General features: G+C 41.4%; 1 protein-coding gene across 1 annotated transcript in view; it reads right to left on the bottom strand.

Moving 5' to 3' along the window:
- CNTNAP2 (contactin associated protein-like 2) overlaps nt 1-27,118 on the bottom strand; it is a 1,521,099-nt gene that overhangs the window by 592,518 nt on the left and 901,463 nt on the right. The window contains exon 13 of the mRNA XM_019508724.1: nt 25,488-25,688. Coding sequence (XP_019364269.1) covers nt 25,488-25,688 — 201 coding nt within the window. The remainder of the gene's footprint in view (nt 1-25,487; nt 25,689-27,118) is intronic.

The following is a 27,118-nucleotide window of genomic DNA, read 5'->3' as shown; positions in this document are numbered from 1 at the left end:
TCTAGGATCTCAGGAGCCCAGGGATTTGCATCTCTGTTGAGACAGCTATTAAGAGTTCCAATTAAAATGGTGATTTTGCTATCTGCACATCTGCCTACTAGGAACTCTACTGAGACTATTAAATCATCTCATGGTGACAGCTGGACAACCATGTGACAGGGATAATTTTCATTCACTGTTGATTTAGGATCGATCTGAACTGTTTGACCATGGACAGGAAGTTCAATATTACACAGCCTTCCAAACTCCCTTTACATGTGACTTTCTAATTTAAAAAAAGAGCAATATATATATATATTGAATTGCTGCTTTTATTTTCACAATGAAAACAGTTAAATGTTTGTCTGTATTTAGTATTACTACCTAGCCTGAACCACTCCATTAGCTCTTTCTATATGTGCCTTATAACAGTGCCAGGATATAGACGTTGGGGTAATCCATCTGCTTTAAATAACTTTCCTGATACTCCCAGACATACTGAGAACAAAGGAACAAACTCCCATAAAAATATCAAAATAGCATGTTCTGTGTATATCCCATGGCATAATTAGCAAGGGTCATTACCCTAAACTTGTTTAGTAGGGAAGAGCTACAAGTTCCAGTCTAAAGAAGGACTGATTAAGGATTAAGTCTATTGAGTTTCTAAATACAGCAGGAATATGGAAATTTGGGAGACTCCTCAATAATTAAAACAAAGTTGGGTCTAATTACCATATTTATCTGAATCCAAGATGACTTCAAGTTTAAGTTGACCCAACAATAATTAGATTGGGGAGGGCAATTTACTTCAGGTGGAAGGCTGCTTAACATGATCTGGTGAGCTGCAAGGGCTGCATGGGTAGCCTCAGCCCATGTTCCATCCCCTGACCACCATCTTGGGATCAGAAGTCCCACCCTTAACCTCTGACCTTTGCCACCAGAAGTCCCTCCCCTTGCTCCCCAGAAATGCTCTTTTTGGGAGGGGGGATTGCCATCTTAGAACTAGAAAATACCAAATCATACACTTACTAGAAAATATTTTAATTTCATTACAAAAAAATCTTTGTCATGATTTGTGCTTGTGTACTGTACATAGAGGTAATTGCACAAAAATTCAAAAATAAATTCTTATTCTATTATATTGTGTGGGCGGGTATATGGTGGGGTGTTGGGGTATGTGCATCTATGACTTGGGGTGTGCGGGGAGTTTGTGAGGGGGTATGGTTGTGTGGGGGGGGCTGTGACAGGAGTATTGCTACTGGAGCCTTTCTATTGGTGACTCTGCCCTCCTGTTATGGGCCAACCACCTGCTTACTCACCTGCCATGCCTTGATCTTAATTGATTAATGTAATTAGCGGGAGGCTGCCCACTTTATATGCCCCAGTGCCAGGCGGCGCTATCTGCAGCTCCTTTTCCTCCCCTACATTGCAGCCCAAGCCTCACGGATGGTACTGACGTGGTTTTAACCTGGGCCCTTTTGTGACTTGGCCCCCCCCCTTTGCCCTTTCTCTGGGCTCCTTGCAGCCCCCTTGCTCTGGGGCTGGGGCCAATGCACCCCAAATGCTGCACCCTCTCTAGCGCCAGGATCCCCATGCTACTGTGGAGTCCCTGTGAGGCTTCCTCCAACCCCTAAAAGCCTCACCTGGTCCTCTGGGGTAACAACAACAACAAAAAACAATAACACAAGCCCCTGGGCTATAACATAAAAAGCTAGACCGTCCGGTCAAACAATGTTCAGTCCCTACCAGGAAAACACTCCAACCCCAGCAGTGAGCAGGGGCTATTCATGCAGTCAGAGTTCTCCCCTCTGCCTGCACTGGCCAAGCTCCTCCTCCCTTGACCACCAGAGGGGAACTGGCCTCCTGGCCTCCTGCCTAGGTTTATATGGGCCAGGCCCTGCCCCTTCCTGTCAGCTGGTTCCCCAGCAGTTGTCCTGGCAACCAGCACCTGTTACTCCAGCTGCCCTGGTAACTGGCAGCTTGGCCTCCCTTTTCTTGCCACTAGGGGTCTCTCCTGAGCTGTTTTCTTCTCTCAGGTGCAGGGCACCTGAGTGCTCTGCGACAGGGGCATAGGGTATGTTGGGGAGGTTGTGTGGTGTTTGTGGGGTGTGTGGGTCTGGAATACACTGCCCTCTCCTACAGTCAATGCAGGCAACACTGGAGGGGGTTGCATCTCTGTGTGTGGCTTGTAGGGTGTGAGGGGTGTTGGGAAACCCCCCTCCATGGTGTAGCAGCAGGCGAGGTGCTGGAGCCTGGCTCTGGCTAGCATGGAACCCCTACTGGGCCATTTGTTTCCCAGCACTTCCTGTACTCGCAGGATCCAGGAGGGAAGCCCCAGGCACTGGAGCTGGCTGTTTCACCCACCCCAGCCCACTCTAGTACCAGGGGCTTCCCTCCTGTGCTCTGCAAATGTGAGGAGCACTGGGGAAAAACTGCTTGGTGGGTGCTGCACTCCTCACAGCTCTGGCCTGAGCCAGGAGCCAGGCACCAGAACTGAGCAGAGCACCCCCTTGCTGCTGCTGCTCACCTCTGCTGCCTGCCAGGGCTGTGTGCACTGGGGGAGTGGGAGAGGTGCTGCTTGCCTTTTGGGTGGCTCTGGGTCCTGGGAAGTCAGCAGTGGCTGCCCCAGTCCCGGCCTGGCCAGGCAAACTCAGCAGGAGCAGCCCAGGTCAGGGCTGATTGTGGAAGGGAAGGCTGTGTGGTGTTCCCTGCACTCCCCAGATCCACAGACTGCAGGTCTCCACTGCTCCCTGCCTCACTTGCAAGCCCATTCCTTGCCATGTGTAATGTGAATGTAATGGGCGTTACAGCAGCAGAAACCAGGGGGCAGTGTGCAGAGCTGTGATGTCTATTAATTTGGACTGCTGCTTCCAGATACCCCCAGGGACATCACAGGTCTGCAGACAACCCATTGGTTCCTCCTGCTGTTACACACATTACATTCGCATTACACCTCCATGAGCCAGAGCTCAGCTGCTGCCTACCCTGGGCTTCCTTTCCCCATGTTGATTAGGAAAAAAACGTTGCCTTGGATTCTAGTAAATATAGTTGTGTGTGTTTGCAATGTATAAGTGTTTATTCTAAATTTTATCAAAGGAAAGCTTTCTCTCCTTTTTCTAACCTCTCAGTCTGCAGCATCCTCAGTTAATCTAAACTTTCTATTCTCAATATCCATTCTACTTCTATAATCCTTTTTCTCAGATCCAAAATGCAACTTTAATATACAAACTCTTATTAAACTAAATCAAAACTTGAAAACTTTAAGGGGCACAGTCATCTCTTGAGTTATTCTATTGATCTCAGCTGTTATATATGAGGGGTGAATGTATTGCTATATATGGCAAGAAGCCGCATACTATTGTTCCTAGATTTTTATAATTTATAATTTCTATAATTATCCTCCAGCTATTCTGAAGTAGGCTCATTTTCTCTGTCCACACAAAGTTGGTTGGCAGTGTGTTTTGACAGGTTTTGCAGAGTTTTTTGGTCTTTTACCCTACTTCTGTTTATTATAAATATTTCTATGCAAGTCCAATCCTGCCTTATTTCTATACCAGTCCAATTCTTGCCTGTTTATTTCATCGAAAAATCAAGAGGCAAGAATTAATCAAAAAGCAACAGGAATTTGAGAACATAAAGTGCACCAATAACGCCCCTAATATTCCTTCCTTGGCTGTTATTAGCTGCTGCCCACACTTACAGATTCTCCCTCATCTCCTTCTGTTGATTTAGGAATTACACATGATTTTACTATCTTCCCCAAGCTGCTCTAAAGTTCATTAAGCTCCCTATAGCATTCCTGATGCTTCATCTTCTCATCCGTCTGTCTGGTTTTGATCATGTTTCATTGCTGCCTATGACCTTTACATCTTTGCCCAGTTTCTCCCGTTATCGTGTGAAGAGAATTTGAACTAGCAGGAAGTTATTATGAATGCAGAAGAATGGCTTTTAAAATGGATTGTAGCACCTGAAAAGTGGACCATTGAAAGCAGTAAGCTTTTCTCAGGTGTTAGTAACAGTCCATAGACAGAAGCAGAATGGAAAGAACAAAAGGAAAAGAGGCAAAATCCTTGTGTTTTAAAAAATGATTGTCAGTAACTTCATTTCCTTCAGTGCCAAATTCTTGTTGTAAGTACCACTTGCTACTGTGCTTTCCCCCCCATAATGTTTCTATTTAAATGCAGATTTTGGCATTTGGCAGAAAAAGCATAGAAATGGTACATTTTCAATCCTTCTGACTCCTGCAATATTTCCTCAGTGAATGTGATCTTTCAGTATTTGATCAGCTCAATGTTATCACTTGGAACACAGAAACACTAAACACTTTGGGCGGTTCATTCTTCTGGCGCTTATGGACCTAAATCGCAACATAGATGTGTGAAGTGGTTTTTAATGTTTTTATTTCTTAAAAATCATATATGGGGCTTAGTTCAAGAAAAGAAATGAGACTCAGTGTAGTTGGTAAGTTGGGTTATATAACAATACAGTACAGCACAGGGGTGGGCAAAATGGTGGATCTGGCCGGCAGCTGGACTCCATTTCCCCATAGCCTCTTCCTGCCTCACTGTGACCAGTTTCCATGGAGAATCCAGAAATGTAAGGTCCATAACAGCACAGGGGCTGGCAGGATATGTGGCTGGGCAGGGAGTTGCTGCAGGGTTGGGGCTGGGATCTTGTGGTGGTGACAGTGCAGGCTGAAGCCATGGCAGAGTGGCACTCTGCTGCCCACGCTCCCCAGGCAGGGGCATGCAGACAGTGAATCATGGCTCTGCCCTGGCTCTGGACTACAGTGTCGCCACTGCAAAATATCAACCCCAACCCTAGCCCCAGCCCTAAAGAAGCACCCTGGCCAGCTGCACACCCTGCCAGCACTGCTTGGGCTATGTCCCCACACTGTCATGGCCCTGCCACTCCTGGAGTCTCTATGGAAACCAGCAGCAGTGAGGTGGGAAGGGGCTGCTGGGAAATGGAGTCCACCGCAGGGTCCACCTGGCCTATGGGCCAGACTTTGCCCAGCCCTGGTATAGCATCAACTGTGTAGTGCAGTGAAATTATTTCTATTTCTCTTTCTACTAGTGACTATTAACTTGCTAACCATGGGCACTGACAGGAGTGATATTTTGTCATGTGATCGGCCATTTGAAAGTGTCCTACAGCCATACCCTGACAAGAGGGCACAGCTGCAGAGCACTTTAAAGTGCCCAATCACATAGCAATGTGAACCCTCATTACATAAGGGTTCAAATGAAGGTGCTCCAAAGCAGAGTACCTTCATTAACTTTTGTTAGGCCCTGCCAGGAGCAGTGCTAGGCTCACACAGCCCAGCTCTGCCCCAGGTGTTGTATTCAGAAAGGAAGGGGGAGAAGGGAGGGGAAGGAGCTCAGTTTGGGGTTTGCCCAGTCTGTGCTGGAAGCTGGCATGGGGAGGCTGGAGCTCCCCTGAGGTAAGGGGCTCCAATCCATCCACCCCACCCTCCAGTAGAAGCTCAACAATCCCCAGTCCAAGCTCCCTTCCCTCCCTCCCATCCTGAAGATAGCACTGGAGCTGGGAGGTTGGGGTGGGGCTAGGGGAGAGAGGTTGCAGACACATAGCTAGCTCCAAAGTGGAATTTGGTCCCCGCCAACCCAATAGAGAATTTCTGTTGGGTTGGGAGGGGTGATGTAATTCATGGTGCTTTCTGTTAAGTGCCAAGAATTACAGTGGGTTGCTGCAGGTCTGTCAGCCCCCCACAGTACTGCAAGTGAAGGGAGAAACAGAAAGGGATTGCCAACATGATAATGAAAGGACAATAGCTGAATACAGGTGTTACGTTTCTACTGGGAGAATCACTATTCTCCTGGTAGAAATGACAAACATACAAGCATTCACTGAATTTCTCCCAGGGAAAATATGCCCCTTCTAGGAAAATGATATACCAGCTTTCAACCTGGAAGATCTCCTTTGTGAGAGTTCATCTCACAAGAGTTAATGCTTGTACACTCTCTTCCAAGAGAGAAAGGGAGCAATAGCTGCTGCTCACTTGTTCTTCTCCAAACCCAACAGTCCCCAGTTTGGGGAAAATGTGTGGGGCTTTGCTGATGCCCATTGCTGTTGCAAAGCCTGGGGACCAGGCATCAGGCTTGGGGAGGCTATTCCTAAGCCCAGATCCTGAGCTCAGCCAGCTTTCCCATGCTGCCCCTGCTGCCCAGGTGGGTGGCAGGGGAAGGATTTGCAGAGCCCCAGGGACCAGGAACTGGCAGCCAGGGCTGGGGGAGCTATCCCCACCCCTCGTCCCAGTTTCATGGGCTTTAAATGCCATCTCCCAATCCAGTTCATGGCCCCATGCACTTCAAAAGCCAAGCAAGCTGCTCACTGGCCCTGCTTCCTCCTGAGTACAACTTTAAATTGCTCTGTGTGCAGCCCAGATGGTCTCTACACAAAGTGATTAAAAAACCACAGGGGGCTGTCTATTTACAGCCTGCCCTCTTCCCAGACAAGGGAGAGGACATACTATTTAAAGTAATCAGCCTCCATAAGGACAGGAGAGGCTCAGGGAACGGCCTTCCAGTGACCCCTGGCACCTGTGTAGCTCTCCAGGGATGGGGCTGGAACTCATGTACCCTCCAGATCTTAAGTTGTTTTTCTACCAAAAAGAATTTCAGAGAAATTCTTTCTGGTAAAATGAATGCCTATATTTGGCCAAAATTGGGAAACAAGGGGAGATCATGTCAACAATATAAAATTACATGAATTTAACCATATACCCTGATAGCCTTACAAAGTAACATGCCAATATCTTTTAAAGTGTGTGTATGGGGGGGGGAAGCATACAGGAACTCAGTACTGGAAAATTCATCCTGCAGAATAGGAAATGATACATCAGCCAGGTAATATCTTGTACAAATAATCTAAAGATCAAGCAAAATTTTAATTCTCAATGACTATGTATATTATATTTGCATAATCTAAAATCCTTGAGATTTGCAGAAGAAGTGCCTTTTAAAGACAATCAAAAAGGTGTGGGATAAATATGGCTAATATATTGTAACAATCAATAGTCCAAAACCCAAAAGTCTTAAAAATGGGTGCTATTGAAGAGTTGCAAAAACTGAAGTGCTTGCTTGCTTCAGGTATTAATGATGATTCATAACTTTAACCTCTGCATCTCATTGATGGTGTATGGAACAGATGTTATCAATCGTGTGAGATTCCATTATGTTTTTAATTTAAGAACGTATTGGCAATTCTACAGAAAAAATGAGAAAAGAATACATCTATATAAGATACCCTTGTACAAAGAGTACATAAAGAACTACAAGCCTGGCATTCAACATAGCTACAGTGTCTTGACAAATTACCTTGAATTATACCCTGCTTTTAGCTTGTCCTTACTCTAATGACATCCTCTTCGAAAGTATTCCTAAGCAATTACATACTTAGGAAATAAAATCCCCATAATCACAGTCATTAAGAAAATATACAAATTACTAGGAGACATGTACCTCTACTCTCAGGGCTCGTCTATGTGGGGATATTCAGAAAAGTTAAAATAAATCAATGAAAGGTATGCATTCAATGCACATAAATCTAAAGCACATTAAATCTTTGTGTACTCTTATTCAGGAATAAAGTGGCCTTAGTTCATTGTAGTTTAATCCTCCCCTTGATTAAGTTCCATTAAATCCACACAGGAGTTTAACATGCTTTAATATATATACACTGACTTCACACCTTTAGTTGATTCACCTTCACTCTCCAGTGTTACCAGGTAGATATGGCCTCAGTATAAGTGGCCAGGAGGTCTAGACTAAATGCTTGCAAAGTGTCTGCAGACCAGACACTTTCTGATTGTCAAAAGACATTTGGGATTAAGGAAGCTGTCTGTCTTTCATATCCAAATGTACAAAATATGGGAGTAGTGACTCAGCTTCATGAAAAACATGGGAACAATGAAATAGAAATGGGAACAATGGTTAATGAAAAAGCTAATAAAAGGGGAGCTCTAAGCAGGCATTGTCTTATCGAGATTGCAAATCTACATGCTCAGTCTTGTAGGAAGTAGAATGACTGGGGAGAAATTTGTTGTTCTGGATGAAAACGGTGTAAATTTCACATTGCACTGGATTGCATTTGCATTGGTTTGCACTGGGATTTGGCTATTGCATAAATCAGAGCTCACAGTTTACAAACTCAGGTGTGCTAAAAATAAGACATTATATATTGAATTTCTGTAAATGGAAATTGCTGAATTTTAAAATATTTTAAGAGACCCAAGTCCCACCTGAAGTAACCCCCTCAAAATAAAACAACTTTGGCAACATGAAATATTGTATATGTAAGAACATCTTATAGGTAAAATTACACTTGGTAGAAATACTTGAACATATTCTACCTCCCATGTATTTCTGTTAAAGAGCAACACAAGAAGCAATTTACTATGATTGAAAATCCTCATACAAGCTTTAAATAAAAACATAAAAGGACAAGGAGAAAAAAAAATCAAAGATAAACAATAACAGACATGAAAGGAATTTTATGGGAATAGCATGATCATCAGCAAGTATATGAAGTATTTATACTGTTACTCAAATTCAAGACAAGTTCTCTCCGCCCCTCTCCCCCCTGGGTCCTTCAACAACAAGAAAAATAAATGTCTTTGAGTATAACCTAGGGCAGGTGGGTGCTGTAGTTTTCTCTTTGGCCCCAGCTTCAAACCTGCCCTGACCTGGGGTAGGCCACACGGTGGGTGGCAGGGGAAGGAGATCATGCAGTGGGGGGAGTGTGAAGGGGAGACTATGGAATGGCCTGGGTAGTGAGCATGGGAGACTGTGCAGTGGCAGGGATGCTACTGTGGCCCTGGCCTAAGTTCTGTCTCCAGGGTGGGACAGAGGCTGGAACTGATGCCACCATTACTGCCAGGCCAGGGCTGAGGCCAGAGCCAGGGCCACTGTGTGCTCCATGGCCCTGACCAGAGATGAACCCAGAGCCACTGTACAGAATAACTTCCAGTCCACCATATAGGGTAGGCAACAATGAGGTGGGGAGGGAGGCTGGGGGAGGCAGTAGTTTCATAGCAGGTAGGGTCGGAAGGGAGCAGATCATCAAGTCTGACCCCCTGCCATGGGCAGGAAAGAATGCTGGGGTCAAACGACCCCAGCTAGGTGATTACCTAGCTTCCTTCTGAAGACCCCCAGGGTAGGAGCAACCACCACTTCCCTTGGTGGGAAGTGCACCAGGGGGAGCCAAGTGGCAGGGGGACCAGTCGCAAGGGGACAAGAACTCAACCTGCTCACTTTGGCTACAAAGTATTTTCTTCTAATACAGAAGTAGGACTGTCTCTTCCCATTGTGGGAGGAGGCAGCCTCTCTTTTCCACATTTTATTGGCAACACAATACACAAAGTTGCTTTCTACAGCCATATAGGGGACTTGTCAGGGCCTTACTCTCACCTATTCTCCTGAATAGTTTAAGGAGATGGAACCATACAGCTGCTTAGAGCTATGACAGTATATAGGTCCACTGGCAGCAGTGGCAGTCCCTCAGTACAAGGATGACAGTTTTTTACCAAATAGAGAAGCCATTGCTGAGTCTTCAGATGACTGAGGAGGCTGATCCAAGATGCATGTTCAACTGCAGATGTGGCAAATGGTTCCAGGAGAAAGGAGTAGATTCTGGTGATGTCGGGTTATGACCTTTTTTCTCTCTCATCTATCTGCCTCTATAACGAGGCGAGTTTGCTCAAAATGATCGATACATTGTCATCGTCCATGGTAACAGAAAAGGACACTTGATGTCAAATCAAAATAGTGAAGAGTGGAGATTGAGGGAAGGGAGGCTTATGAGGCTGGAAAATGACAACTTAAATATGTCATTATCTTCACCAAAAAAGTAAAGATATTAAGAATGAAAAAGCCCCAAACGTTCTGTACTGCATTTCACTGAAATGTCATTTATAATCAGACTGATTACAGCATACAGGAATCTGCTAGCCAAGCCCTCAGCTAGCCCCAGGTTACCACCACCTGCATTGCGCTGTTAAGAATCTAAAAGGAATTTCAGATCAGCTCCTATCATAGAAGGGAGTAGTTATTTTTAGGGGTTTTTTTTTCCTGATTACTTTAAACTAGTCTATTCAGACTTCAGAAAGCAAGATTGCTTTTTTATTTTTTAGCACAGGAGTGAGAAAGAGAAAATCCTGCCACTTTAACTCAAGCAAAACACCCTTTGATTGAAACAAATAGCCAGGTTTGCACGTGTAAAAGAAACACATTTAGTTATTAAACAGATGAGTTGGATTTTATTATTATTTAAACACACAAATGAACTTTGACATATTCATAAAAAATCATTTAGCAGAAATGTTACTGTTTCAGTGACAGAAGCATCGCAAAAAACATTTTACTAATGCATATAGGTCTGTCTGACTAGTTAAACTATAGGCAACCATCAATCCACTGGATAGTGGTGTGTGCGTAAGAAGTGTAATCAAGTGCCTGATTAATCTGCTTGTGGCAGACAAGCCTACTATTCAAACTGCTTCTTTGATAATATTGTAGCCACCAGAGAAGGCAGAAATCAGGACTACTGAACTGCTACTGGTACTCTGTGGCATTTAGATACAGAACTAGTAACAGAGTACTTCTAGGAAAACAGAAGTGAGTGGGAGATGGCACTCTCTTTGTACTCTTTGTAATTATGACAAAAAATTCCACTGGGTCATTTTATAATACAAATTACCAAATCTTTCAATATTTGTGGCTAATGATAGACTGGTAAATGCATATTTTGGCTCCTGAGCACTGATTTCACATTAGATCACATTTTTTAAACACCTGCATATGTATTTAAGAGCTGAACATAAAGCAATGAGGTTAGATAATTTTGATTAAAGTTTGCTGGCTTTTTACTTACAAAACATATTACCTTTTTTGCAATATTTTTCCAACTCTCCTGAGCATGCCAAACACCTAGCAGTTTGGCAAGATGGGGAATTGGGAACCCTTCTTGTTCCAAGAGCTTCACAGAACCAAAGTAATGTGATGTGGTTTTTAATAACATGAAGCATTGAGTGTAGGCTAAGTATCCATATGAACCTGATATGTATATCATGTTTATCCCTGAAGTTTCTCTATGTGTCATTCAGAAGCTAGGTGCATGTCAAGGAGAAAGGCATTTTGGAGGCTAAACCAAAGTTGGTGGAGCACAGCTCTATTTCTGCCTCTGGATTATATTTTCTTGTATAAACTTGGACAATTCTGTTTGTCCCTGACTCATTTTTAGACCTGATGAAGGATACTTCATGACCAAAAGCTGTTCCAAATATGCAGTCACTCAAAAAAAAAAATCACAAAAAATGCCTTACTTCTTGGCATACCATTTTATAGTCATTTAAAAAAAAGAAACCATTTCATGAAGGAAATGACGTTCAAAGGAGCAGTTTTCAATCTGTTGCACCAGTATTAAGTAGCTACTGTTATTTTTATTTTACATTATGTTGTGTTAGATCAGAATGAGATTCTAAATGGCATAGATTCAGTAACAACAGAAAAAGTTGCTTCATAAGAAAGAGTAAGGGGAAGCAGAAAAGAAAGAAGAAAATAAGGGAATGTTGCTCTTTGGATGGCCTAATTTTAGCAAAAAGCAGAAATTTCCCTCTTAAGATGTGATCATTCAGAAAAAAAAGTCCTTTAAAAATGTGTTCCATCACAGACTCTCTCCAGTGCCTGAAGAAGGGTGTTTGTGCCCAAAAGCTTGCAATGACATTTTTTTCCAACTATTTAGTTGGTCTAATAAAAGATATTACATTTACCCAAAGAACCTTGTCTTCCAAGAAATAAATATTTCTTTGGGTGCTTATGGTACTTGATATAATAGACAATAATGACTCCTTTGGATGTGATACAGTCTATAATGTAAAAAAGTACTTTGGTAAATAATACATTTTAAAAATAGCTGGACATTAACAGTACCTTAGAAAGCTGGAATTCTTATGGCCCATCATGTAATTTGTAAATATATGTTACATATCTGTAGTTAAAAAAAATGAACATCTTAGAAAATATTGCTGCTGGAAAAGGCAATCTGCATAAATAATGAATAAAATCCTGCCCTTACCTCTGGGGTGGCAGTGGTGACTTTTAATCTGATGATTATGCCTCTGGGAGGTCATGGTTCAGTAGCAGGGATGGTAGTTGGTTTCAGATCCTAACTCTCTCTGAAATGCTAGGCTATTCTACCCTACTGGTTATTTTGCAGAAGTGATAGAGGCTTCCTAAACTCCTGAATCTCACTAGTGCAACTCTGGAATATATGGGTAGGTTTGACCCCATGTTGCAAGCTTTATGCAGTGGAAATTATACGTTGTTTGCTTGGTTGCAAATCAGTTCTTCCAAAAAAAGTACAAATATTGATCTTTCTGTTCCATCCTGTCTAATCTAAATAATCCCCATTTTTTTTTCTTATTCCATGGTGCTGATCAAATACCTCTTAGTTGTTCTATTCTGGTCTTGGCCATTTTTAAGGCTCCCAGAGTTTGGCTTAAGCAAGAAAGGCATAACAGGGAACAGCTTGTCAGGCTAATTAAACCTTAGCCTAAGGACTAATGGACTACTGGTAAACATCAAATTCTGTGTATGAACTGTAGATAAGCCTGTAGTCTCCTTTTAATTTATGATAATTCGTAACTTGTGCAACCTTGTATAGCTTTGGGGTACTACATTTTACATGTATGCCTATGCTAAATAAGCATTTATAGGAATGTATGATTTTAATTGTACTGTTAAAAATAGATTAGAAATAAAAGAAGGCTAAGCTTTTTAATGAAGTGAGGAAAGGAAAGCAGGGAAGTGACAAAAAGACAAGCCAGGCCAGTGAGGAAAGGGATAAAAAATCCTCTTTTCTGTTTCACATGACATAGTTTCACTAATGGATACCATCCAGGATTACTGAAAAAAAAGAAAAGTTTTGTTGGTTTCCGGAGGTCCCCAAAAGGATTTGATCAAAAGAAAACCGGGAGGGACACAGAGAGCCATAGAAAGGACCTGCTGTCAGAGCAACACCATATTTCCCGCATTGGTCGTTCCCTAGTCACAGTATAGGTAAACCAGACACCATGTGCTTGTGCTTTGGGTGTAAATAATAAAAGGTTAGCCTATAGACTAATCTCCTGAATATTATCAGTAGTCTAAGCACCAGTATACTTGTAATCTTCAGCTGAGACTTCCACATATGTGCCCATCTTTAAAAAAGGGACAGAAGAGATACAGGAGCACATTGGCTACTGACCCTTTAGTAACAAGTGACTAATCAAATCCAACAAGATTTGTCCTTGGAGAAAAACATGTCAAAGCAATCTGATTTCTTCCTATAAGAGGGTAAGGGTGAAGGTGGAGAGCTTTGTGAACTGTGGAAAGAGACAGAAAAGAGTAGATGTCATATACTTCAACTTGAGAAGGATTTTTTTTATATAGTCTCCAGTGAAATTCTCATATGTAATCTGAGGAACTATAATCTAGATGAAATTAAAATGGATGCATAAAAGATTGTATAATCCCCAGCAATGGCTGAATATCAGAGTGGGAGGAGCTATCAGCTGGAATTCTGGGGATCTGGACTAGACTTTGAAGACAAAATTCTGTAATTTTGCAGACAGACTGAGAAGTTAGCAGTAAGGGACAGGATTAAGGTTTAAAATCACTGTCGTAGATTAGAAAAATAGTCTGAAATAGAGGATAAAATTCAAAATGCATTGGTGCAAATAACTATGCTTAGTAAAAAGAAATTAAACAAAAAATATACAAAACAAAAAACAACTGTCTAGACAGCAGTAGTGCACAGAAAGAGTTATAGTGTAACACGAGATGAGTACCAGTCAACAGTGTAATATTGTTACAACCCTCCCTCCCTCCCTCCCAAACCTAATAGCAGACAGGCTTGTATTAATGGCAATGTTGCACATGTGGGCCCCTCTAGATGTTCAGGTAAAGGTGCGTTAGGATCTGATGCACAATTCACACAATTGCACCTCCTGCCACGCCACATGTGCATAGCAGGAAGCATGATTGTGGGATCCAGCATTAGATCCAATCACACATTATTGCCAATGCAAAGCCCAGATTGCAATCCTTGGCTCCCTCTGCACTGGCAGGTAGCAAGTACCTGCAGCTGAGAGCCCCATCAGCTGATAGGGCTTGCAACTGCAGAAGCACCGCAATACTGCTGTAGCTGGGAATCTCACAGCTGACTGGGCAGCTCCCAGCCACAGGCACAGTGGCGATGCATAGTGGGTGCACGTGCACCCCGTAAGAGCATTGGTGCACCTCCTGAAAGCAGCATTCTCCACTTAGGCAACGGGCAGGGGAGTTAGTGGAGTAGGGGCGCCAGGAGAAGTGATCCCCGCGGTCTCCCTGCAGCCAGTCGTGCCAACTGGGGGGGACCCCCCGCCCGGTCTCTGACTGGGCACTCAGAAGGCATCAGTTGCCCATGCCCGGGGGCATAATAAGGTGCACATTAAAGCCGGATAGAAACTGATTATAAAGTCATTACACATTTTCTAGCTCTAATTTTATAGCTGAATGGACCTTTGTATGGTGTGATAGTTACTTTGCAGTAATTGAGCAGTTAATTGCATAATACATGTATTGTGTAGAGGGGGCTTAAGTCATACTAGGTGATTCTTCCACTCTACTTAGCACTGATAAAGCCTCATTTGGAGTACTATGTCTAGTTTGGAGCACCATGATTCAAGAAACATGCGAGCAATATTTTATTGCTCTTTTCAACCAGAGAACAGCAATGAAAATGGTAAGAGCTCTAGAAAACATAACATGCAAGGAATGATTGGAAAAACAGGATTGTTTCATCTAAGGATGAGAAGGTTGAAAGGGACTTTCATTACAGTTGTCAAGGCATAGAGAGAGCTTACAAAAAGGAGGGTTATCAACTGGTCTCTGTCAGAAGGGGAGAAGACAAGATGAAGTAAGCTTAAATTGCATAGAAGGAAATGCAGTTTGGATATTAAGAAGAACTTTCTCAGTACGAACATAGTTAAGTATTGGAACAGGCTACCTAGACAAACATCTATCTGGATTGGCCTAGACAAGGATAAAGCTGCTTTGAGCAGGGATACAGACTAGATGACCTTGGGAGATACTTCCTAGCCCTCTTTTCATATGGTTCTATGCATGGGTTACAAAGGAAACTGTTATTTGTTCATCTTTTCACATTCAAGCAGGTGGTGTGACCTTGTACAGCAACATCTCAAATAATAACTCAATTATAATTTAATTTAAATAATAACTCAAACTATATTATAATTTTTCATCACTTATAAAACTATAGGAGGTTGACAACTGCTTTTCTGCCAGTTAATGAAAGAGGATCCAGTTACGAGCTTTGACCTTACAAGCGGACGAGGGGTTGATTTGAATCCCTTTCCTATAGGCATGAGTTTTCTCTCATTCAGTTCTCTGAACAGAAATGTACTGGCACAGAAAATCTCATGCTATGAAGGCTTAATGCATAGAAATACAAGTAAATAATAAAACAAATAGTGCTCATTCCCATCTACAAATGGCAATAACTAAATTGTTCTTGTCTCAAAAACAGTTTCCGCATTTGAAAATGCCTCAGTTTCCTCATTCCTGTACTGTCCTTAACTTTCAACAGATTTTTTACCCTTGGGGAACAATAGAGCTTAACAGCTCTCACAGTCAGTCTCTATTTTTAAATAAACAGTCTTTCCTGCCCTCACCCCCTTTGCAAACTACAGCCTAATACTTTGCTGTTCTTGGGTTTCCAAGAGCAAGTAGACAATATATGAAATGACTAAAGAAAGCTATGTGAAAACAATGGAATATTACAAGGAAATGGATAAAAGACATGGAAAATAAGTATATGAATTCATTAAACTGATGAGGAGGAAAGAACTTTTTGCCCTAGGCACTCAGCTTGAGAGGAAATTAAAACATTTAAGCAGACTAGTTGTGTGTTGGGGAAAGAGTAAGTAAGATGAAACTTGTGCAAAGGCACACAGAAAAAATGTTCCTAGATTGAAATGTTTTGGACTACCCAGTCCTCAATCAAGTACCTGTGCTCATATCCACCTTAAACAGAGTTTGCACATGGTCAATGTTGGCACTGGATTTATGACTCAGAAACCTTGTTCTGGATGGTCCCAAAACCCTCAGACCAACCATGACCTTTCCATTGAATAATGGGCAAATTTTATTGATACACAGTGATAGCCGTTAAGAATAACACAAACAATTCTGTATCTACCAGTCCGAGAGCTGCCATCAGAGGGAAGGTACATCTGGCCAGTATGTGAGCTTCACTCTGAGGTTTTTTCGTGAATGTCAGATATCAGCAGCCTGGGGGTTGGAGGCTGAGGCCCACCCCACCTCCCACTGGGGTGGGTGAGATGGGCTGGTAGTGTGTCCCCTATCCACGGTGGCCCTGGGTTCCCCTTTCAGGGACCCTTTGCTGCTCTTCAATCCCTCGTTTTGTACCTTTTTCTCTCTGTGGCGACTCCTCATCTCTGGGCATCACTCATTGGTCTCTCTGTGGTTGTCATACTGTCCATGTTCTGTCCTGTCAGCACATTCCTTTGTTTCACAAACCCATCACATGTACATATCCTAATTTGGGCTTTCCCGGTCTTCTGTTTTGGTCTGTTCCCCAAAACCAGAAATCCCAGGGGCTCTGCAATTGGGCACTATGACCTGGTGCCACCTTATGTTATATTATGGAACAGTGTGGTGAATGTCACATGTGTATTTGCTTGCTGCTTTCCTGTGTCAGACACAGAGGTGCTTGAAGCACAAGCAGGCTTTTTAGAAATCAATTAACCCTTGCCATTGCCCTGGACCATTGATCTAATGCATATCTATTTTACCTACAAGCCAATTCCCAAAAGTAAACCTCTAAATATCATTTTGTTGCCAACAATCAATGCTGCAAAATCATGATTTGAAACAATGACAGCATATAAAAAGGTTCTATATCATCACAGAAGGACATTGTCTGATTAAGAACAGCACAACACAGCTTTATTTATTTGCAAACTTCTGTATAAGTATCAACTAAAACATTTCAGCAATATTCCTGAGAAGCAGGTGAAGTATTATTAATATTTTTTACAACTGGGGAAGCTGAAATAAATGGCTTAACTGATCTGCTCAAGGCCAGACAAAGTCAGAGCCAGATTTAAAGTTTAGGGTATTTAAACTCCCAACCCTGTGGTGAACCACTCAAGGGATTCTGCCTCTCAAGAAATTGAAACTGTAATCTCAGTTATGACAAAGAAATGAAAGACGCAGCTAGAAGAACTAGAAGAAGGGCATTTTTGTAATTAAACAGATACATATTATCTTTTGCAAAAAGCCAGCCACTGGAGAAAACTCTCTAAGAACAATTTTAAAATAGCCATCTTAACATATATGACCAAAACTTAACAGGGTTGGAATGCTATTGAAGCTGTGATGATCCAGAAAATATGCAAGAAACAAGGTTTCTCCTAATTTCCTTGTTTTTTTTTTACTTTTCCCCACTACATAGCTTGGAGAGATGTTAGAGAAGCTTTTGAGCACAAAGGCTGTTGACAGATGTGAAAAAAAATAAAACAAACAGTGTCTTACTTTCAGCTTGGTGTGTCCTTGCAACAAGTGCAGCGCAGGTCCAGAAGAGGCATGAAATTAGTTTGACCCAGCTTGCCCAACTTCTGTATAGATCGCCAACTACAGCAGGGCTTTTTGGTGCTTTTGTCTAATAGCTGACTGGATAAGAGCACCAAAAAGCCCCATGGAAATTCCTGATCTATGCAAACACTAGGGAATTGGGTTGAATCATGATTTGAAACAATGCTTCCTCTTCTGGTAAAGTGCTTTGGCTGGGGGAGGCAGGGAGCTGTCTGTCAGCACCGCAGTGCTCTTCTTGTGGTCACCAAAATTTGAAAGCTTAACAGTTATTTTAGAACAGGTCAAAACCAACAACAGTAGCAGCAGCAACAAAAACTTTTTGGGGAAAAAATTGAATTCCATTCAATAATCTAAATGGAGCCATTTTCCAGGTAATTTTCCACAGTATTTGCATCACTATTTCTGTTCAAATTTGTGTAAAGCATTAACATGTCTACTACAATTATTTTTGTCTTACTAATATTGATATAATTATTAAAAGATTGAGGAAATATGTTTTAACACTCATTTCAATAATGTTGAAATTTTTCATAAATTATTATTCATTATTTAAAAAGCTTGTTTTCAACTAAAATGTATTTTGTACAAAACATTTAAACAGTGGCACCATTCATTTATTAATCACAAATGTATACAAGCACTTTTCTCTTATTATAGATAAATCAACTGGGGCTTAATAATAAGATTAAAGTCATGAAAAGCAAGCTGTAGATCTGGAACTAGAACCCTCATCTCCTAACTTTTGAGCTACTGCCACCGCAAAATCGTAGCCGTCTAATAATGTCTGTTAAACCCATCCTGTAGAAAGCCCTACAAAAGCACCCACACACATATATGATATGGACATTAATTAAACAATTATGGTCCTTTTGTCATGCTTATGGAAAGGAAAAAGAAATGACTTTCCAGAGCTATAATATCTGTTTAGGGCTGTAAACAAAGGGAAATTCTCATACATGCTCCTACATCATACCTCCTGTGATGTACTTGCATTCTTCTACTGCAGTTGACATTGTATAGTTGCACTAATGCATTGCAAATCACTTTCTGTGGCAGAAGATGGAATTGCTGGATTTTTCTTCTTTTAAAAGCAAGATTCCAGCTCCTTTGTTGTTGCCTGTATACACCCCTGAGTGGTGGGGCCAGTAAGAACATTTTTTTTCCTTTAGCCTTCTTTTTGTGACTTCGGAAGGGAGCAACCTGATTCCCCCCCCCACCAAATCAATTCTCCCACTGGCTGAGAAGCTATACATGCACCAGGAACTCAATTCCCAGCTGGGCTTTTTGTCCCTAGGAATAGAGGGATGCCATTAGCTGCTCATAATAAAAGCTGTATGGAGACCTGGAGCCTTTTTTTCACCCCATAAAATGGAGGAAATATTTCCACGACAAAGAACTATGCAATGATCAATGTATACAGCACAAGAAAACCAGCTCCTGAACTCAATCTGAGGGCTGAAGCCCCATTCTAGACCTCTATATAAACTATTTCAACCTCCATGTCCACTCTGAGATTGCAACCCCCCCTCCCAAAAAACCCCCCACCAAACAAAAAAACAACATTTACTTTACAAACTCAGTTCTGTGGAATGGAAGGCCATATGCAACCTAAAGACAACCCAGATATTATCGTACAACAGGCTGCCACTATTCATGGTCAAAACAGCATGCATATGGGAAACCTATAGACAACTCTCCAATGTGGAGTTTTACAAACTCCTGACACAAGATCCCATGCCACAATACCAGGAGGCACTTGATAAATTCTTAAAAGGATCTACTTCAGGAAACACAGCAGCAAAGGATTACTGCTTCCACCTTGCAGGATCCCAGGCCAGGCAACTTTTAGTCAAGATCCACAAATGTGGCAACCCAGAACGCCCCACTTCTTCTGGCACTGGCATCATCACAGAGACAGTTTCTGGCTATGTTGACTCTATCCTATTCCCATATGCCATGGGAGGAGCCACCTATTCGAAAGATACTGCAGATTTCTCAAAGAAACTGTCTTCCACTGACAAGCTTCCAGATAACATCATGTTAACAACCTTACATATCACATCTCTATACACCAACAACCCCCAGGAAGACATAATACAAGCCATAAAGAACATTATCCCCAGTGAGAACATTGCTTCTATTTCTGTTGTGTTCTCCTGCTTTGTCCTCACACAACTATTTCAGGTTTGGATACTCCCTATACCCACAAAAAAACGGCACTTGCTCTGGACACATGTATGCCCCACACCCCCCTGCCAAAGATGTCAACATGTTTATGACAGATCCTGATGATATCTTCATCATATGGACACATGGGAAGATATCTGTAGAAAAATGTCACCACAACTTTAACAACATCTACCTCTCCATTCAAACTATGCTGGAACACTCCACAACAGATTCATTTCCTAGATGCTACAGCGAAAGTTTTCAATGGCCACATTACCACCACCAGTACCAACCTATTGCTACAGCTATCTTCACTGTATCCCATTACCTGCATTAGCTTTTATGACTCCTTTGGTCCTAATGGATTTACTACTTACTTGTTTGTCTCTCCCTGCTTCCTTTTCTTTCTGGCTTTTGTATTCAAATCTCTCGCTCTTGCTTTGTGCATGCCCTTACATTATAAGAAAAAAACTCAACAAGCAAAGCAGCAACAGTGTTTGGTTGCTTGTGAATGTACACATATATAATATCTGTTTAAGATGGGTTGTGTTGTATGGGCTTACAAATATTATTACTGTTAACAGCTTAACTAGTTAGTATTGTAGTATTGCCCAAAAGGCTTTACTGTGTTCGACTTAGTGAACATACATACTACAAGAAAGTCTCTGCTCAAAAGAGCTTAAAGTCTAAATGAAGACAACAGAATAGTATTATTATAAGTAATATTAGTATTTTATTTTAATTGAATGCAAAACACAAGGAAAAACAAAGGAGGGTCACAAAGACCATCTGAAGCAGAATCAGTAATTGAGCCAGGATCTTCATACTCTCTGGGTGTGTCTACATGTTCATTAATGTGCCATAATTATGGTGCATTAAGTTTAATACCTGTAATAACAGATACTAATTGAATGTGCCATAACTGGTGCTACTGAGCATTAGTGCAGGCACACACTTTTTTGTGATGCTAATGCACAGTAGACTAATTCTACTGTGCATTAGCACAGTTTTTGCCTGCTGCACTGATGTTTAGTAAATTAGTCTTCTGTGTATACAGCATCTTGTGTAGACGTGCCCTCTATTCAGTGCCTAAACTGCAAGATCATCCTTCTCCATGTCATATGTGAAACAGGCGACAATCTCCAGTGTATGTCCCCCTAGTACAAGCTGGCTCCTAAGTCTCCAGTGTGTTTATTACTTAATAGAGATGGGTGGGAGCATAGGCAGTTCTAGGATTTTGAAAAGGGGGGTGCAGGTGTGTAGTGCATCATCCAATAATATAATGCATATCTTTCTGTAATTAAAAACAAACAAGAAGCTTTACTAATACTCCAGGGGCCAGTCTCTGATCCAAATAAAAATTAATATAACTGAGTCAGGGGGGAGGGGGAACTGACTGCCAGATCCAAGGTGAAGCAAGCGCCTTGTGCCTTGGAGGTACAGCTGTTACCTCCAAGCCTGGCCATGGAACAGAGCTGTTCCCTTCACCCCTATCCAAGTTCCCCAGACACTCCACTCTGACCCCAAAGTTCCCCTCATTGCCCTTTATACATTGCCCCGACACCTCAAATGTTCCCTAGTTCCACTCTGTCCTGTTACCTCACATATCTCCATGCTTAGCCCCACCCCATACTACCCCAAACCCATCAGACTCCCCCATCCCTCTCACAACCTACTGAGTCCTAAACTGCCCCCTCACTGAAATCTGCTGCTTCCTGTACAAATATGTTCCTATCATGCCTCAGCCCTCCTGACCATCCCCTTTCCTGCCCCTCTGAGTATTCAAACCTCACTGCAGCTCCTTAAATCCCGTTCCCCCATGCCCATAATTCCTCTTGATCCCAACTCCCCTCACACTCCATTTTACTTCTACACAATTCCACCAGCCCTCATCCCCAGACCGTACTGCACCTCACACCTCTGTACTCCCATAATGCCACAGCATGTTCCCATCTCACAGGCCTCCTTTGCCCCCAAAGACCCCTTGATGCCCATCACCCCTCCACCCATCCAGTCCCTCATGGCTACTGAGATCTCCTTCCTCTCAAAGCCCTCCCAAACTTTCCCCAAATCTTCACAGATGCTGCCCGGGGGACAGGTGGGGACAAGGCTACCACTGGTTTTGACTCACTTCAGCTACCAGCACCTCTATGCAGTGGAATCAGTGATGTTTATCCACTCATTCCCAGCTTTATGCTTCTGGTTGTGCCCTCATTCAGCCTCCCATAGCTCCTATCCCATAGCTCCTGTCACCTACTTATCAATTCAACTCACCTTTGCAACTCCTTCCTGCCTCTACTGTGCCACCTCATAGCTCAACCTACTTTTAACACTGCCCCTCCCCTCCCTGTCTCTGGTTGGTTGTCAAATTGAATGCCTTAGCCACCCAGTATGGGTTCCTAAGTAGCAGCACACCTTTACTGGATGTGCTGGGAGTGGGGGATGACCAGAGAACCATTAACCAAAATATAAAACAAACAGAATAATTCTAGAAAAAGGCTAAATTGATTAGAAGATCAAGGTTTGTTAATACCTATGGAGTAAAAAGATTTGGAGAAATCAAGTAGATAATAGTGAGACAAAGTCAATGGACTCACCCAACTATGCCTCAATAGGCTTGTGGCTGTCCCTACAAGGCAGTTTGCTTTAATTTTTCATTGAAGCAGGAAGCAAAGGGGTATAACTGCATGCCCAACCTCCCCTCCTCCCTGTACCCCCAGAACCACCACTGGGTGTTTTCTTTTCTCTCCTCTACCTTGACATCTGTTCTTAGGCTACTGCCGAGCTCCTTTGATTAATTTTTGTGTTCAACTGTCTTTGTTTGGCGCCTTCAGGCTTAGGCAGCAAAATAAATAAAATTAATTTATTTTTTAACTTTAGAAAAATAGGCCAAAAATACCAGTTCTTGACGATCTTTATTTTATGTTATGCACATTTTAGCCACTGGATCTTTAGGCATTGTTTCTGCTGGACTCTGATAGAAAATGTTTAGAAGTTTTTTTATTATTAAAATACTATTTCCAGTCATAAGGCACACCTAAACTTGTTGCTATATTTCTTGCACCAATCAGAATAATGGCATTGTGTTCTATGAGGTTAAGGCCAGTCCCATAGTTAGTGAGCTGTGTTGAAAAGAATTGCTTTTTGGGGATGTATTTTAGTATGCTAGTTTGCCTGAAACTGCATTCAAAAGAGACGAGAACACACAAAAGACAGAAAACAAAGAGCTTGAATAATCTATGAGGAAGGTTGAAGCTCTTCAATGAGCTGACTAGAGTACTGTTTTGTTGCAAAAAAGAAAAGCCTACCTCTGACATAGTGCTTTTCATACAAAGATCTCAAACCACTTTAAAAAACAATAGTTTTTTTTTTTAGAGGAGTACCTGCAGTGAGTCTGTTCACATTCAACATTAGAAGCATGAATAAAAAATTGATAATGCATAGCTAGTGTAGCAAAAGTGTTTTAAACGGCTATCTTTTGTAGAGTGGCATCCATCAGAAAGAGGGGAACTAATGAGATCCTGAGAGGGAAATCAAGGAAACAACATGCTTCCTGCTTAAGCATATTCCCAACAAATACTATATTTTTCTGTAGCTGCCACTACAGGAATGAACAACTTTTTATTAATAGCAATAATACAATTTAGAACAACTGGAGATTCAATGCATTATTTTAGCAGGATTTGGCAAGTTTTTTTGGAAATTGGTATCTATAGAAGTTATCACTCTACAGAGTGCTACTCTAAAGAGTAGATATATTGAAATTACATATAAGCAAGACTGAGACATTATATTTACAGATGTTCCCATACTGTAAATATGGTAACATCTGTTCTAACAGATGGTTCTAACACATGCTTATATATCTCAGATGAAACCCTGAAAGAACTGTGTACAAGGTGGGGAGACTCAGGTCTTACGGTATGGTGATTCCCATAAGAGAAAAAAAAAAAGAAGTAGTTAAAACTGGAATGTTGCACTGCCTTTTCCTTTTGCTGTTTTTTTATCTCACTTAAAATATAGAAAATGCTATCTGTTTTAAAAAGCAATTATGGATGAAAACTATAGTCTAACAAAAACTTTGCCTGATAAATACAGCATATTTTAAAATGTTATCTGATTTTATTTTATTAGCAAGGACACTTGCTAATAAGTTGGGGGGTAAGGTAAAACCAACACCCCTGGTAAGGCTCAGGTAAAACCAACACATCCCCCAAGAGCTGTGGTACGTGGCTGGGCTTCCCAGCCTTAGGGCTCTTCCATGAATGCATGTAGGCATTTACTAGGCTGGGTTAATCCTTGCTAGACTGGGTTACCCCTTGGTTGATCTAAAGTTAGTTCACCTCTGACGTGGACTAACTTCAGAATGGGTATGCCATTTTTAGGATGATTCAGGATACTGTATGTGAAAGCACAAGAAAGAGCAGCATATTTTCCTCTCTGTAAATTTTCCTCGCTATGCTAAATTAAGCAAAATAATAACAACAGGACAAACCATGCGTTAGAAATAGTTAAATAAACAGCAGGGTGGAAGGAGGGGGAATAACAAGCGATGTAGTGTCTATTAACTAATACTAAATTACAAGGGAATACTTATGGAAATAAACATAAGATCCACATTCATGCCAAATGAATCTCTTATCAGCAACACCACAAGGAAATTCACCAACATGAGTTCAAAAGGGGGAGTCACTTAAAATAAAGGATATTTTTTTAAGTGTCCAGCTATTAGTTTCATTTGCAGCACATTTAATTGCTTGTATCATAATAAATTAATTTCACAACCATACAAATATTTTATGTGCTTCCCCTTATCATCAAGTCTTAGCCAAGTGCACGTAAATGGATACTTAACACCAAATATTAGCATAAACAATTAAAGAATATATTCTGTTTTTGAAACAATAAACCAAAGCGTTTTGTAGAACTTATTCTTTCTTGTGATTTTACTGGTTCTGTAGAATTTTTTTGTAACTGATACTTTTGTTCATATCAGATAGAAGTTAAAACATGTATTCTTTAGGTAGTTAGACTTTTTAAAAATGTTTTTACTATATCAGAAAAGCTAGATCACAGAAAGGTAAATCTGCATATTCTCTAATATGAGATCTCAGTATTAATACGACGTGCCCCTCCTGGCATCCCTGTACTACAAAGCAGTTCTATTCCTCTCTATTTGCAGGACAACAGGCTGCACATAATATTTCAGTTTACTCTTACACAGAGATTAAATGAAAAGAAGCATGCCAAATCCTAAAACCTCAATTTAGGAAAGTCTCTTGCTGGTTTCAGTACGTAAAGACTGACATGAAGACTGCAGGATACAGCTCAAACTTCTGAATACCTTTATAGAGAAAATTTTAAATCAAATTTGCCTTGTCCTCTGCCTAACCTCTTTTCTGAGAAACAGAATCTGATAGGAAACCACAGAAATCTGACACTGTGAAAACCAATTTAAGGAATAAGTATACTATAGGTTAACTCTCCTTAAAAAAAGGCAGTTACCCAGTTTCATTAATTTACCTCTTTTGTGAACTTTCATGAATGGCAACAGGAATAATTAAATTCATTCATTGCCTGAACAAGCTATTGAAGTGTTGAACAGTTCAGATAATTCTGAATCTAGCACTGTGATAATTAAGTAATATTCCATTCTCAGCCTACCTGGGGTGTTCAGGAGCCTTGACATCTTGCAGGAGTAAGAAATGTACTGCTCACAGTACTCAGCACTATTGGTGATGGCAGAGATCTGATCCATGGTGGCACTGTAATTAAGTTGCAGTACGGAGTACTTCTCTGGGCTGTTGCCTATCACAGGAGTCTGCATTTGCAAATCATGGTTCACAGTTGTCCACACTTTGTCCTCTGGAAGCAAAAAAATGGACAAGAAAAGAGAACATAAATTAAATGAATTCTTGATGTGTTACAGAAGGATAATACTTTGACTTGTTAGTTTATCTGCACTGGGTCCACATGTGAAAGAGAATAGGGTGGGCTGGGCACACCTTTGATAACCACAAGGCAGAATTTTACCTGGAACAGCTAAACAACCTAGGATGAGTGCACTAACATGAAGAAACTTTGGTTGGATTTTTTGGTGTTATAAGGCCAGCACACTATGCTTGTGGGAGTAGTCACTGATACAAATAGCAGTCCCTGAGACAAACAAGGATTAGCTTTGATCAGAACTGGGTTAAAAGAACAGGAGGCCTGAGGCTAGAGAGATTTAAGGATTCTTACTGCAAGGAAAATTCAAGTTTACAGTTTTACTTTGCTGTAGGTTACTCTGTGACCCTGTGATATTAGAGACACACTGAATTATAATGGGATTACATACATTTGTTCTTTGAAATGGAACTACTGTGGTTTATTAAAAACTACAGCAGTCATAGGCTTTCTATGGTTTCTTTCCCCGGGCTATGTCCCAACTGGTCCAAGCTTACCTCTGATCTGGACTTGATGAACTGTTCAAAGACAGAACCATGCTGGCTCCTTTAGGCTTGTGGCCAAGATATGCATCTCAAGGTAGGAAACAATAAAGTGGGGAAAATTTGTGAAACTTCAGGGTTTTATTCGGGTTAGGTAAACATGACCAAGGGGAAAAAGAGAGTTTCTCTACACTTTAATCAGGAGAAACACAGCGATGAAGCCTGAACCCACCCACCAACAACTTTCTTAATGCACATGAAAAAGGAACATAATCCAATAGCTGTCTATCTTTTAAGCCTCTATTAGTTATGTGAACGGCAAGTCACTAGAGGGAGCATTACTGCAGCACCTTCTTTGGAAGTCATAACAGAATGTCCATAATAGCGAAATAACAACATGCTTCCTTATCAGCAGTTTTGCAAAGCAGTGAAGGGCCCCATATGACTCAAATGTAGTTCAGAAAGGAAAGAAATAATAGCAGCCATATTACATTTATATAAAATAATGAACGGGATAGAAATCTGTGCTTGGATTTGCCCATACTCAGTGGTGAGTCCATGACATTTCAAAAAGTATACTTTTTTAGGAGATATACATTTGTTTCCTTTTAAAGCAGGGGTGGCCAACCTGTGGTTCTGGAGCCACATGCAGCTCTTCAACAGTTAATATGCATCTCCTTGAATCTTTGCACAAGCACATGGTGACCAGCTTCCATTTGGTCAAACTGTGTAAACTTGAATTTTCCTTGCATTTGGAACCTGGTCAGCGTGTGCCTGTGCAAAAATTCAAGGAGATGCATATTAACTGCTGAAGAGCTGCATGTGGCTCCAGAGCCACAGATTGGCCATGCCTGCTTTAAAGCAATA

This window comes from Gavialis gangeticus, unplaced genomic scaffold, assembly GCF_001723915.1.
Source record: "Gavialis gangeticus isolate Ggan-Ray unplaced genomic scaffold, GavGan_comp1, whole genome shotgun sequence".
NCBI lineage: Eukaryota > Metazoa > Chordata > Crocodylia > Gavialidae > Gavialis > Gavialis gangeticus.
This window is presented reverse-complemented; position numbering and strand designations above follow the sequence as displayed.